General features: G+C 38.4%; 1 protein-coding gene and 1 long non-coding RNA gene across 2 annotated transcripts; one reads left to right on the top strand and one right to left on the bottom strand.

The window, feature by feature from the left end:
- Positions 1–412: 412 nt before the first annotated feature.
- On the bottom strand, positions 413–3,951 carry tob1a (transducer of ERBB2, 1a). Its single transcript, XM_081388435.1, has 2 exons — positions 3,654–3,951; positions 413–2,476 (listed from the first exon to the last, which is right to left on the bottom strand). Exon 2 carries the CDS (start codon positions 2,290–2,292, stop codon positions 1,318–1,320), a length of 975 nt encoding a protein of 324 aa, XP_081244561.1. The 5' UTR covers positions 2,293–2,476; positions 3,654–3,951; the 3' UTR covers positions 413–1,317.
- A 187-nt stretch (positions 3,952–4,138) lies between these two features.
- On the top strand, positions 4,139–8,002 carry LOC308690858. Its single transcript, XR_014030209.1, has 3 exons — positions 4,139–4,196; positions 6,642–7,072; positions 7,239–8,002. It is a non-coding gene; the product is annotated as an uncharacterized lncRNA (long non-coding RNA).
- The last annotated feature ends 5,140 nt before the right edge of the window (positions 8,003–13,142 follow it).

The raw sequence follows: 13,142 nt of genomic DNA, 5'->3' as shown, positions 1-13,142 counted from the left end.
GTTTAAATATAAACCTCTAATAATTCCATTAAAAGCTCCTCTGTTAGCACGAGTCACAGTTCAATTCCCAGGAAATTCATATACTGATATAATGCACACCTTGAATGCATTGCAAATTGCTTTGGATAAGTGCATCTGACGTATGAATAAATGTAAATGAGGAGGAGTGTAACTTACGATTCGTGACTAGAAGAATAAATGCTGATCTGACTGCTACACTATATGAGTCACAGCTATTTAGATTATGGAAACCCATTTATGGAATTCTACTCATTTTGCATTTTCTTGAGCAGTGAAAACGAAAAGAGGAGAGAAAATAAATGAAGACTAGTTTAGAGCCTGATATTCAACTGGCAATGAGAGTAGAAAATGTGTAAAATGAAGACTTGAATAAAAAGCTTAAGACCATGAGTATCATTTCAAGCATTTTAATACAAACTTAATAAACTATCAGTCCCTCTTTACATGTAAGACACTGACTCCAAATACTTTGTTATACTATTTGTTTTTGTCAAGTATTGCACAATGTTGGTACAAAATTAATATACGATTACATTTTGTCCATAGTATAGCAAAAATCTTTGAACTCTTAACAGAAAATACAACTCTTGTTTTTACTCTCCCTCCCCCTCCCAACAAAAGCAAATATTTTTAAATCCCAACACAATGGAATATTCTGTACACATTCTTTAGAATAGTTGATGTTTTTAAAGATGGATTTCATTTTACAATTTCAATAAAAAAAAATATAACAAAAGCTGCTGCAGCCATCACAGATCACTGGAGTAGTAAAAAGATATAAATGCAATATGTCGTAGAAACAATATATACTCTGATATTTTACAAACTTTCTACTAAATTAATTATACAGTTAGAAAAAAGACCAAGAAATCCCTCATTCAGCATTCAGGCCAATCCTTGGAAAATTGGCTGTGTAGCTCTACCTTGAATACTATTAGAGGCCTTGATTTGTAGTTTTCTTCTTCATAAAGATATCTTAAAACAGTCAGTAAAAATAATTTTGTGCTTGGTTGGCAAAAGAAAACAACTTAAAAAAACAGTATGAGTTTAGATAACTAAGCTTGATTGTACAACAAGCTTAATCGTAAAAAGGATGACAAAAATACTCAAGGGAACAACATTGTTCACCCTCGGGCTCATCGTTTTTGACTTATTCACTGGTACTTTACAGTTGAAGTGTTGCTTTTCGATTTTCTTTTTTCGATTTTTTTTTTTTTTTCTCGATTTTCCAAACGTGAACACCTGCTTCCCGCCGCCCCATCACATATCTCTGGTCGTTAGTAGTATTCTCGTTTTCTAGTTGGCCATCACTGGCTGGAATTGCTGGTTAGAATACTGCATGTTGCTCAAGTTGAAATTCAGACTGTCCATGAGGGACTTCTCATTAAGGCCCCCATAGGCTGCAAACACATCGAAGGCATTGTTGAACGGGAGGGGGCTGAGATTGAGGGACGTTTCCCCGGGGAACATTGCACTTGGGCTGCCCTGACCCTGGAGATTGGGGAACACAAACTCCTTGGCGTTCGGAGACAGGGCAGAGGGCTTCTGCGCTTGACCGCCCAAGCCGACACCGTAGAGAGAATGCATCGATGTGGACATGACTTTCTGCTTCAGGAGGTTGTTTACATTCAGGCCCAGGTTGGTGGGGGAGTTGCGGGCCACCTTGTTGGCATTCCGCCCGTTGCTTTTCATTTTCGTGGAGCCGAACTTGGTGGCGGCGAAGGTGGCAGTGGTAAAGGTTAATGGTTGCGTGGAACGGCGCATGAAGGTGGGGCTGACCGCCGCCGACTGGCCGAACGGTGGGGACGGGGAACTGGAGGTTGGGGACATGCCTACAGGCTCACTAATGGGCATGAAGACCTGGGCCTCTGGGTTAAAGCTGTTCTTGATCTCCTTGTCCAACTCCAGTCCGTTCTCATTACTGTCATCCACATAGAGCACCTTGACGGGTCCCTTCTCCCCAATCTGATAAGACACCTCGAAAGGATCAATCCAGACACTGAGGTCCTGAGGCAGGTTGTTGCGGACATCCTCAATGTCCAACCCACTTTCTTTGGCTGCTTTCTCTACAACTGGGTCCACTTTCTCCCCGACATGTATACACCTGAATCCAGACCCTTTGTATGGCTTGTCCGGGTACCAGTGTCCCTCATATTTCTGTTTCAGCTGTCGCTCCAACTCCTCGCCGAAGATGTTGACACGTCGCCTGGGCAGCTTATTGTACAAGTAAGAAATGATAAAGTTGAGTGCTACTTGGATTTCAAGCTGCATAGCTGCTGCACCGCCCTGGAGTATCACCGTTGGCTGTTTGAATTCTCGTATTGTGTTGTAAGCCACCAGAGGGCAAGGCTCAGCTGGAGCCAGGCAAATAAACAGAAACTTGGGGGAGAAACGGTTCAAAACAAAGTGCTGTTGCAGAGGGAACGTCTCGGTCTACAAACGTCTGATCCGATTCCTAGAGGGAAGCAAACAAAAAACAACTAGCGTGAATAACCCTGGCTTGTTATTCTCAGCTGGAAATAATACATTGGAACATGGTTCCATCTGTCAGTTTTCTTAATAAAGAGTTCATTAAAATAGCTTGAATGTTTTGAACAAACAGCTTGCGCATTAATGGGCTCACAAGCAAGATTAGATTTTGCATATGCGTACACAAACAATCCCTAAAACCACGCTTCAATGCACTGGTTGAATTTTCCATTCAAGTTAAATTCAAGACACCAAATTCTGTAAGGTCCACTAAGGTAATCCTATAAATGCAGTTTATCATTATAGGAAGGATGCACTGGGACTCGCGGAGCTGATAGTGTTATGTAATAGCCTATCTAACTTGCCCTGACTAGACCCTGCACAACTGTAACCAATCAATCCACTGCTGTCGTCATAATCAAACTTTATCTTTAGCATGCCATCCGTGTTTGTAAAATTGACTCTGTCGTGAGGAAATCAGACACAAGAATGCGAGACTTTAATTATTAAACCTGAACGTGTGTCACGAGGAGAAATATAAACCAGTCAGCACGCGCACATAAGCGCACGACCGTCGATTAAGCAAATAAGGGGATGAATGCGCTCGAATCTTAAATCCAACGAATAAAATGTTCATATTAAGCGTTAGTTACCAAATATAAGATTAAAATATGTTTCGTTTGTATATTTAAAGCGAGTATAAGCCGTCAGAGATCGTATCGTCGCTCCCACCCAGTTCACAGATTAAAGCGACAGCGAGGACATAATGTACAGTTTGAAAACAGATATATCAGTAATGCATTAAAGGCATGATTCAATGTATACATCTAAGACAAGACAGCAGTACATGCTATATTCTGTGAAATACGAACTAGATATGCTGACAAATTGAATGAAGCCTATGTCATATTATATGGCGTCTGTTCGTTTGCATTTCTATGCAAATATCGTATATCTTCTGGTGTAAGACGATGTTTTGCCATAGTTGGCAATCCCTCCCAGCTAAGTCTACAGCCCACGACTGACGCAGCAAGCTGCCTTCATTTAAATTCTCTTAAGGTTTCACTAAACTATATTACAGAAAACGCGTTTGCAATGCTCAACACTATTAGTGAACACAGGACAAATCACAAACATAGTAAAGCAATAAATGAAACACTTACTTGAGTTTACAAAATGACGGTTTTCAGTAGTTGCAGTAGATTTAACTAGTGCAAAATAGAAAAATTCTGATATAAATACTTTCTTCACATTAAGTTAAACATAAAGGTATTCCAGTTGATAGACTTCTGAAATGTTTTTTTTTTCTTCTTCTTCTTCTTATCTTGCTCCCAATTTTCTGTAAGGTATTTGCAGTTTCACCTTCCCAATAAGCTCATCTCCACCCCCTCTATCTGGGTGTTTTACAATTTCGTCCCCTACTGCTGTCATCCGCCTCTATATATAGTTTTCCTCCGCCACGGGCACGCGGTGGGCGGTGATGCGGTTCCAAAGGTCACAACAATACGAACATCGAATCCACGCGTGTGATTGGTCAGGCTTGAGCGAGAGGCGGGCTCTTGTGCTAACGCCCCTCAAGCCCATTGGCTCATTTTACCATCAATCAAAAAGGGGTAGATTTAATGCACTTACGTTGAGCCCGTCATAAAGGCTCTTTGACGTCACGCGTTACCTAGTACCACAAAAAAGACAGGCTATTCATGGAGGTATCGTATTTCATTTCCATGTTCATATTTCGCAAACAAGACTGTTAAAGAGACATTTATGCCCCTAAGTAGATCAAATGACTGAATAAATATAAAGGCAAAGTAGTGAGCTGACATGGCAGTTGAGCAAAGCTTTGAAACAACCTTAGCTAATTTGTTTATCACTATTTGTATGAATAAACGGGGAAAGGCTGCTATTGTCGAGGGGAAAATGGCATTCGAGATTGAATTTCATGAAATGTGACTACAGAAAACGTATGTGTTTTGAAGTAAAGAAGCACGATCAAGGCGAGGTTTCCTTTACCAATATAAACCTGCATTTGAATACATTTCCACGTTAGCAATGTTTTGTTAGACGCATATAGATAGCACACGCATATAGATAGTATTACAAAAATGAATGTCAAACAAGAAACTGGTTAGTAAAACAATACAAAATCAACGTGGTAATGATTTTGTCACTGGTAGCAGGAGAATAAAATCTCTCGTTTTTTATTGGCTGCAGAACAGACAGGAGGTCCACGTGAATGCCGTATGGTGCTGATTTCGTCATTTACGTCAGTGGATTTAAAGGGATAGTTCACCCAAAATGAAATTTTTGTGATTACTTGGGTTTGTCAAGTTTTTCCAAACATACATGTATGAGTTTATTTCTTCTGCTGAACACAAAAGAAGATATTGCTGAACAATGTTGGTAACCAGACAGTTGACAACACCCATTGACTTCCATAGTAGGAAAAAGTCAATGGGTCATGCCATGAATTGTCTGGTTACCAACATTCTTCAACATATCTACTGTAGTGTTCAACAGAAGAAAGAAACTCATACAGGTTTGGAACCAGATGAGGGTGAGTAAATGATGATCAAATTAAAATTTTTGAGTGAACTATCCCTTTAAACTATTAATACAATAAATTAAGATTAAAATGATTCATTTAATTTAAGCATAAAATATAGACAACCAAATAGTCTACTAATACAAATAACTATACACCACTGGTCATTTTTAACATTAAATAAAAAAAATATTATTATTATTATTATTATTTGGTTTATGCCAAATGCCAGGGGATATAATTGCCAGGGTAGGATTGCAGACCAAACATAAACAGAATCAGGCAGCATTTAGTGTTAAATTCTTTCAATATATCTCACTTGAAATAAGTGTAAGTTATCTTGATGCATCCCTGGTTGAAAACCAATTATCTAAATGTAGATCCTTTAATAACAAATATTGTCATTCCTATTACTAATGATCAATTAGTTCTGATTACCTTCGGCCATTTTAATGCTTTTCTATCTGTGGACCTTTTAATGCAGTGTAACTAATTTGGTTGACGTCACCGTTAGCTCAAATAAGGATCACACATCACGTTATTATCTGCCCGGGCAACCAGCCTTAATGATGGGGATATAATGGGACAAGAATGGACCTGGGGTTTGACTCAGTTAGACATCGCTCTGACAGTGCACTCCCTGATATTTATACAGAAAACAACCTACCAAAAGCGAGTCATGTGTTTGTCTGGCCAGAGGATTGCAGTATGAAAGGCCACGGAGATAAAGCTTCACATGTGCCCGCCACTGTTTTATTGTACTTTGGTGTTAGAAGCTATACCTTCCACAGCAAATGGCTGCAGACTTCAAATGATATGTAAATTAGTGCCAGTGAAAAAAACACTTGTCTTCTTCACTCTTTGTAATATCCGTTTCTACTGGTGCAAAGAGTGATTTATATTTATTTAAAGAAATTGCATTTATATTACTTCTTCTATAATCTATCTCAAATATTGCTTCTTAAATTAAATTTGCTGTATTTTTGATCAAATAAAAGCAGATCTATCTATCTATCTATCTATCTATCTATCTATCTATCTATCTATCTATCTATCTATCTATCTATCTATCTATCTATCTATCTATCTATCTATCTATCTATCTATCATGTCTGCCTATCTATCTATCTATCTATCTATCTATCTATCTATCTATCTATCTATCTATCATGTCTATCTATCTATCTATCTATCTATCTATCTATCTATCTATCTATCTATCTATCTATCTATCTATCATGTCTATCTATCTATCTATCTATCTATCTATCTATCTATCTATCTATCTATCTATCTATCTATCTATCTATCTATCTATCTATCTATCTATCTATCTATCTATCTATCTATCTCAGGAGAAAGAACGCAGGTATTCCTCTTTACACCAGCACATCCTATCAAACACCAAGCTGTTATTTCTATTTTGTGTGTCTAGATCAGGGAATGTTACGCTTTTAATCTTGTACCTGCCCCTTTATACGCAATAAATCCGGTTTTATTATTATGAGAGGGCATGTCTCTGACGTGGAACTGTACACTGTAGCATAATAAGAAGAGGGCTCATGTGTTTCTGTGCCTAATGGCCTGTGATTTTTCTGCCCCATTGCAGCAAGGAGAAAAGCAGCCTAATTTCCTGGGAAAAGCAAAGCTGAATTCTGTTCCCTGATTGGATGCACTGCTGGTTCTTCACATGAGAGTCATGCCTAAACATACACACACACACACACAGAAAACATAGAGTATGCCTGTCTAACCTCAATTCTCTCTCTCTCTCTCTCTCTCTCTCTCTCTCTCTCTCTCTCCCTCTCTCTAAGCTACTGATCTCAAATGAAGAACTTTTGACATTGCCGAGTGCTATGACTTAACATGGAGTTCAGAGGCGGGTTTGCACAACAAACAGATGTTCTTTGATGTCAGCTGCAGTGAGGGGGTGGCAAAAAATGGGAACGCTAAAAAGAAGTAGGAGGAAGGTGTCAGAACTCTAATCATCATGCAGCGTTTGAAAAAAAAAAACTATTATATTTCTTAGCACAAACACAGGTTTGTATTCACTATAACCTTGCCCGACACAAAAATCTTTTGATTAGTTATATACCATTAAGAATTTATCTGAATTGTTTTGAACTGTGTATTGCCTTGGCATTTCTTTTAGGATTACAAAGCTGACAGTGACCTGTTACACTGACCTTATCTTCTCTTTAAATAGGCTTTGAGTCACAGTTACAACGCCGGCTCGCTGATCCAGAGACGATGGGTGGAAGCTAAATTACACAGGCTGTCAACTGAACCAATGTACAACTCCATTCGGGTGCATTATAAATTATGTAAAAGAGGCTAACAGCGAGAAAATGGACGTGCCATTTGCTGTCACTTCAGACAATTTGTATTATGACATTTCACGAACGCTTGGCCAATTACCCCGAATAGATCTATTGCATAAACTAAATAATAGTTTCCCTAGTTTCTCCACTTCAGCTATGTGATTTAGTTATTCATTAAACCACCCACATCACAAGTGCAAAATACAGCTCAGGACATGTACTCCATGAACAGCTCATTTAGGTTAGCATGTGTCAGCGCTGTGTATATGTTATAGACAAACACACCTTCAAAACCAGTAGTATTTACCAAAACAATAGCGTTTACACAACATGCCACAATGTATTTCCACTGCAGTCAGCTTAGTAGATATGGTATTGTGGTGTAAAATAAAACTGCTATCATATTACAACAAATATGTTTCTATACATACATTTAATGTCTAAAATATTTTGTATATACCTTATTGGCCACCTCTACATAGTGTATATGAGTCTTTTGTGTTGCTATCTTTTACACTACCACGCCATATTATGAAAAATGCATTATCATGCCTTTGATTTCAATCTAAAATCATAAAAGTATCAATTTGTTTGGATAAAAGATGCATGCTGTGTAATATCTCTCATTTCCAATAGTAAATGATGTCTCAACAATACAAATTGCAGTCTTGGCTACAGTTTAATCAGACCTCCATTAGCTGACTGACAGTTCAACTGGTCAACTGCCCTTGTGTTGGAGGAACTGTCATAAGATGCAATAAAAACACTCTCACACATACTATCTCACACTGAGGGTGTGACATGTCAAGACATGTCGGCTTTACCATTGTGTAGGCTGAAATACAGTATTGTATCTTATCTTGACAATAAGAAAGAGGAATCCCCAATCAGTAACTGAATAGTTTTCAAAAATTAAAAATAGTTTACTCGCACTCATGTTGCTCCAATCCATATAACTTAATATATTAACAAAATTAAAAGAGAATGTTTGCACTGCTGTTTTCTGTACAATGAAAGTCAAATGTGACTGACTTAAAATAATCAGGCAAGTATACACATTCCATCTAAAATTAGCATATTAAGTTTTTCTGGTAACAGGTGGGTTTCTGAACTTTGAATCTGAATTCTGTCTTGGAAGAACATCTTGATTTATTTCCAAGTGCTTCCTGAATAAGAGATGCAACAGAAATGTGTCCTTGTTGACACGTCGTCTATGACTTCAATCTGCCATGTGGCTTTGTCTTTACTGCAGTTGCAGTTGCTCGCCCCGAGGCACTGCCATTTGAAGTTGAGAAAGAGCTGTAAGATGTGGAAATGGCCTCTGAAGATCAAACAACTATCCCTTTCCCCTGTGTTACAAGGAAAGAGGAAGAAATGACATGCTGAGACATCAGTCCAGTCACACACTCAAAAAAAAACTCGGAGGTGTCAAGAGAGCGGCTTGGTTTGGAAGTTACAGTGTGAAGGGGGCAGAGAAGGTAAAAAAGGATAGGTGTGAGGTAAAAAGGAGACAGTTGACTCAAATCAGACGGCAGTAGAGGCCAGGCCCGGTCATACGGCTCGAGGTTTTCTGGACCTGTTGTGCTTAGAGAGGAAAGCACACCACATTCTGCTGCATTCCATACACACATGTCTCAAATCAGCACTGGACACCAGCTCAGAGTTTAAGCCAGATAATGTATTTGCCAGTTTTATACTTTATGAAGTCAGGAGATGAAGGAAAACTGGGAGAGCCCATATCCACCGACAGAGCTCTGGTATCCAATCTGGCCATATTATGCACATTTTCTACAACAACAAAAAAAGGCTAAAAAAAAAATAGGATTAAAGAAGTGTGTCTTTCCATCTGTGTTAAAATACCTGTAAATACCCATTTGTTGTGCTGCTGCCACTAAAATTATTTTATTTACAGATATTGTGTGTGAGCTGATTGCTATGAATTTGAATAACTTACATCAAAGCTAGTTTGTGATGCCATGCAGAACTACATTACTCAAGTTTTCAAAACTAGGACTCGTAAGACTTGTAAACTAAGAACGTGATGCAACTTTTTGTTTTCTTCCTTTTTTTTTTTTTTTTTGGCAGGTTGCGTACAGTACTAATATGCAATTGTTTGGGCTAATGCTGAAAGAGGAGATTTGAGGAGAAAAAAAGTTAATAGTGGAAAACATTTCAAAGTAACTCATGGAAGTAGTTAAGAAAAAGTCTGACTGACCTTACTGGAAGGAAAAAGTTTAGAAAAATTAGAGCTGGAATTGAAGACAACAGCCCTCTAGAGATGAAAACTAACAGACAACAGAAAGAAAACAGACAGGAAGGGAGCATTTTCAGTTTGTCTCAGCACTGAAATGAAATCAGTAATCAGCAGAAGGACAATCCATTGAAACCAGATGCACCTAACCTTACCCACCTCTTTTAAAAATGCAGTTTTCATTTCCTGCTACAAAGTTCGCCAGTATCTGTTTGAGCTTGGCCTGAGATGAAATGGCGTGGGGTGCTAGCATGCTACGCTGCGTTAGATGTTTACTGGAAGAGAGTCTTGCCAAACTTTACAGTATATGTGTCTAACATTTCTCAACAACGGTTTCTTGTCTTGTATACACAGAGGTTTTGGCCTATTTTTCAGTTTGGTGCATCTTATTGCGGATGTTACATATATTAGCTTTAATGTGCTAGCAACCACTATAACCAATAAGCTAAAAAAGTTGTGTAAAAAAGTTGTGAAAGAAAGACTGTTGCTTTGCTTTCAGATGCATGCTTTGATGTCGCCAAAGAGGACACATACTTTGCCCTGACATTTATTGTGTCAGAGCATACCGGTTGCAAGACATTTACACCTCATAACAAGCCTACCTGGCATTCTCACAAATTTCCCCACAGTTCCGAGGTCAGATTAACATGAAATCTCCCCGGCCCCTTCTCATTATTCCAACTCTTAAAGCACAAACCCCTCTGTCTCCTTCGAAACAGCGACCTTTGCTGCTTTTTCCTGCTGTATGCACCCAAATTAATGAATGTATGTATGCATGCATGTATGTTTGTATGTATGCATGTATGTATGTATGTATGTATCCCCAAAATATGTATGTATGTATGTATCCCCAAAATATCCCCAACTGAGCAAGCCAAAGGCATATGTATGTATGTATGTATGCATGTTTGTATGTATGTATGTATGTATGTATGTATGTATGTATGCATGCATGGATGGGTGGGTGGATGGATGGGATTTCTATCCTTTATTTCTCTTCCATATGTCTCCTATTGTGCAAGCTGTGGATATTTCTCAAGACTTTACCAGACAATTATTCAATCCTTACAGACATTTATGAAGCAAAATATTGAAGCACAATCTCAACTCATCACAGTACACGGAGTACTCCAGAGTAACTCAATTCATATTATGAATACAGTTATCTAGCGACGATGTAGCTTAAGGACTCGGTTCAACATAGATGAAGCATGTTTGATGCAGTTCAGCAACGATGTACCAGAGGCTGTACTATAATGTGAAAATGGTCAGAACCAAAGGCACAATGTCCAGCAGAGTGCATGCAACACCTTTATCCATGATTATATTTACAATACAAAGCGGCCTCAGGATTCTCTGAAATGTGCTACAGGGTCACATAGGGCTGTTGTAGTGAATGCTGATGAGAAGAGGCTGAATTCTGCTGTCTGTGTGTGGTCAGCAGGGCGGGTGACATCAGCAGCTGGGGATGCCCGGTCACCTTGACCCCAAAGACCAGTCAACATGCCTTTTTCAGTTCTCCTGTCAATCATGTTAAGACCATTGCTCAATCATCCCTACCAAAGGCCCTCCAAACAACCGTCACGCCAGCAAAATCACAGAATTAATGTTAACCAAGCAGTGTTTCCCCTAGACAGGGAGGTTCCCATTTCAAGAGAACTTCTCATGTGTAAATGAAATCACTCCACCGTAACAGAACACAAAGTTGGAGCATATAGGCTTTCTTTGCCGATTCAAAACAGCACAGATCATTCTATGCTGCAAGGAATTGACTAAATGTTCCTTCTTGTGAGGAAGTAACCATTTGGTTAAATATTCTGATTGCATGAATAGTGAACTTTCAGGAAACAATTATGTTTTGTTACAATTATTTATTCCTAATTTTCAAACAGGGAGTATACTCCCTTTCATTTTTAAGTACAATCAACTTTGGATGTTTAAGTCATTTCAACTTAAATGACATTAAACTGACTTAAAAAGATGAGTTGAATCTTGTATTACATAAAAAAGGTTGAAAATTGCAGAACTTATTTTGATGAGTTAAAGCAATGTAAAAAAAAAAATTATTGATTATTTTCTTTTTTTACAGTGTAGGCTACAAAAAAAACATGGCCAAGATTTTTAATAGTTTGGCTTTAAACAGGTTAAAGTTTAATGACATTTAGGTCATGCACTCTCAATGACGACTTTATTTGTTAATGTTTGATTCTAAAGTCTACCAGCGTCACAGGAGACGTCCCATCCGTGTCAGTCTTTACAAGGCTATTTCCTGTTTGTCTAAAGTGCAGGCTCTATCATCAGCACAAACACAAAATCTGGCCAGAAAACTCCAATCCTGTTTGGAAGCAGTGATGTCAAAGTCACCATGGCAACTGCTCTTACAAATGATGTCTCTTTGCTTTGTCCATGTGACATTCAAGTGTAATATCTTTTCGTCACAATGCTCTGGGCATCAATGCTCCGATGCCAAGGACAGAGAAGGGGAATAACCTGACCTTTTGCAGCACACCGAATGCAAGAAGACCGCAAGGTCAGGAGGTGTGTTTGTGGGATTTGAACGGCCATTGTGGAAGCGGATGTAAGTGACTTACACTCACTCATTTATGCACTTGTGGAACTCCTTTTAATGCAGAATCACTGGACCTGCTGTGAGGAATAAAAAAAACAGTTCAGCCAAAAATGAATATTCTGTCAACACTTACTCACCCTCATGTCGTTCCAAACCCGACTGACTTTCTGCATGGAACACAAAAGTAGATGACAAGCATCCACCCAGCTAACAGGGTATGTTCTGCGAAGAACTTTGGCTAACGTTCTGGCAAGGTTCTCAAAGTTGTGAACAAACGTTCCTCCAGTAACATTAAAAGAACATTTGTTCAAAGTTATCTGTTCTTTACATTCTCAAAATGTTAGCACAAATTTTTTATTTATTCATCATTCAATGGAAGTTTTTTTCTGAAATGTTTCAATTGGATATTCGGCTAATGTTTATTAAATGTTACTATTTTTTTCAGAACATTTAAAGAACATTCCAAAAATAAAGTTCCTAAAATGATAACCAGAAACGTGCATTACCAAGAACATTTAAACGTTTAAAATACTGAAGGTTTAGAGAAATCACGTTTTCAGAACATTAGCAAAATATTCTTAGAACATATTTTTGTTAACTGGTCATACTGCTCTTTTCTATACTATTTGAGTGAATAACGAAAAGTAGAGTAGCTTGGACATTCTGCTAAACTCTCAGGAGGATCGATGGTCATTGAGGTTTGGAACAGTAAGCAAATTATGCCACAATGTTCATTTTTGGATGAAGTTTTCCTTTAAACAACCTCTTAGTTCCCAGCTGTACAGCTGATTAATGGAAATACAATGAGCAGGAGCCGAGAGACAAGACATGATTGAAACGGATGAGTGCGATTGCCATGGTAATAGATGATGGCTCAAAGAGTATGAGCAATACATACAAATTCAAAGACTTTCAGCAAGACAATGCAGACAGCCTTTCTTTCTTTACAAGACATCAGCCACCCGGTTC

This window comes from Scardinius erythrophthalmus (assembly GCF_964197995.2).
Source record: "Scardinius erythrophthalmus genome assembly, chromosome: 1".
Classification (NCBI taxonomy): Eukaryota; Metazoa; Chordata; class Actinopteri; order Cypriniformes; family Leuciscidae; genus Scardinius; species Scardinius erythrophthalmus.
Note: the sequence above shows the minus strand (reverse complement) of the source record. Positions and strands in the feature narration are given on the sequence as shown.

Coding starts and splice junctions, on each gene's coding strand:
- tob1a (XM_081388435.1), bottom strand. CDS start 2,292: ATGCAGCTTGAAATCCAAGTAGCACTCAACTTTATCATTTCTTACTTG.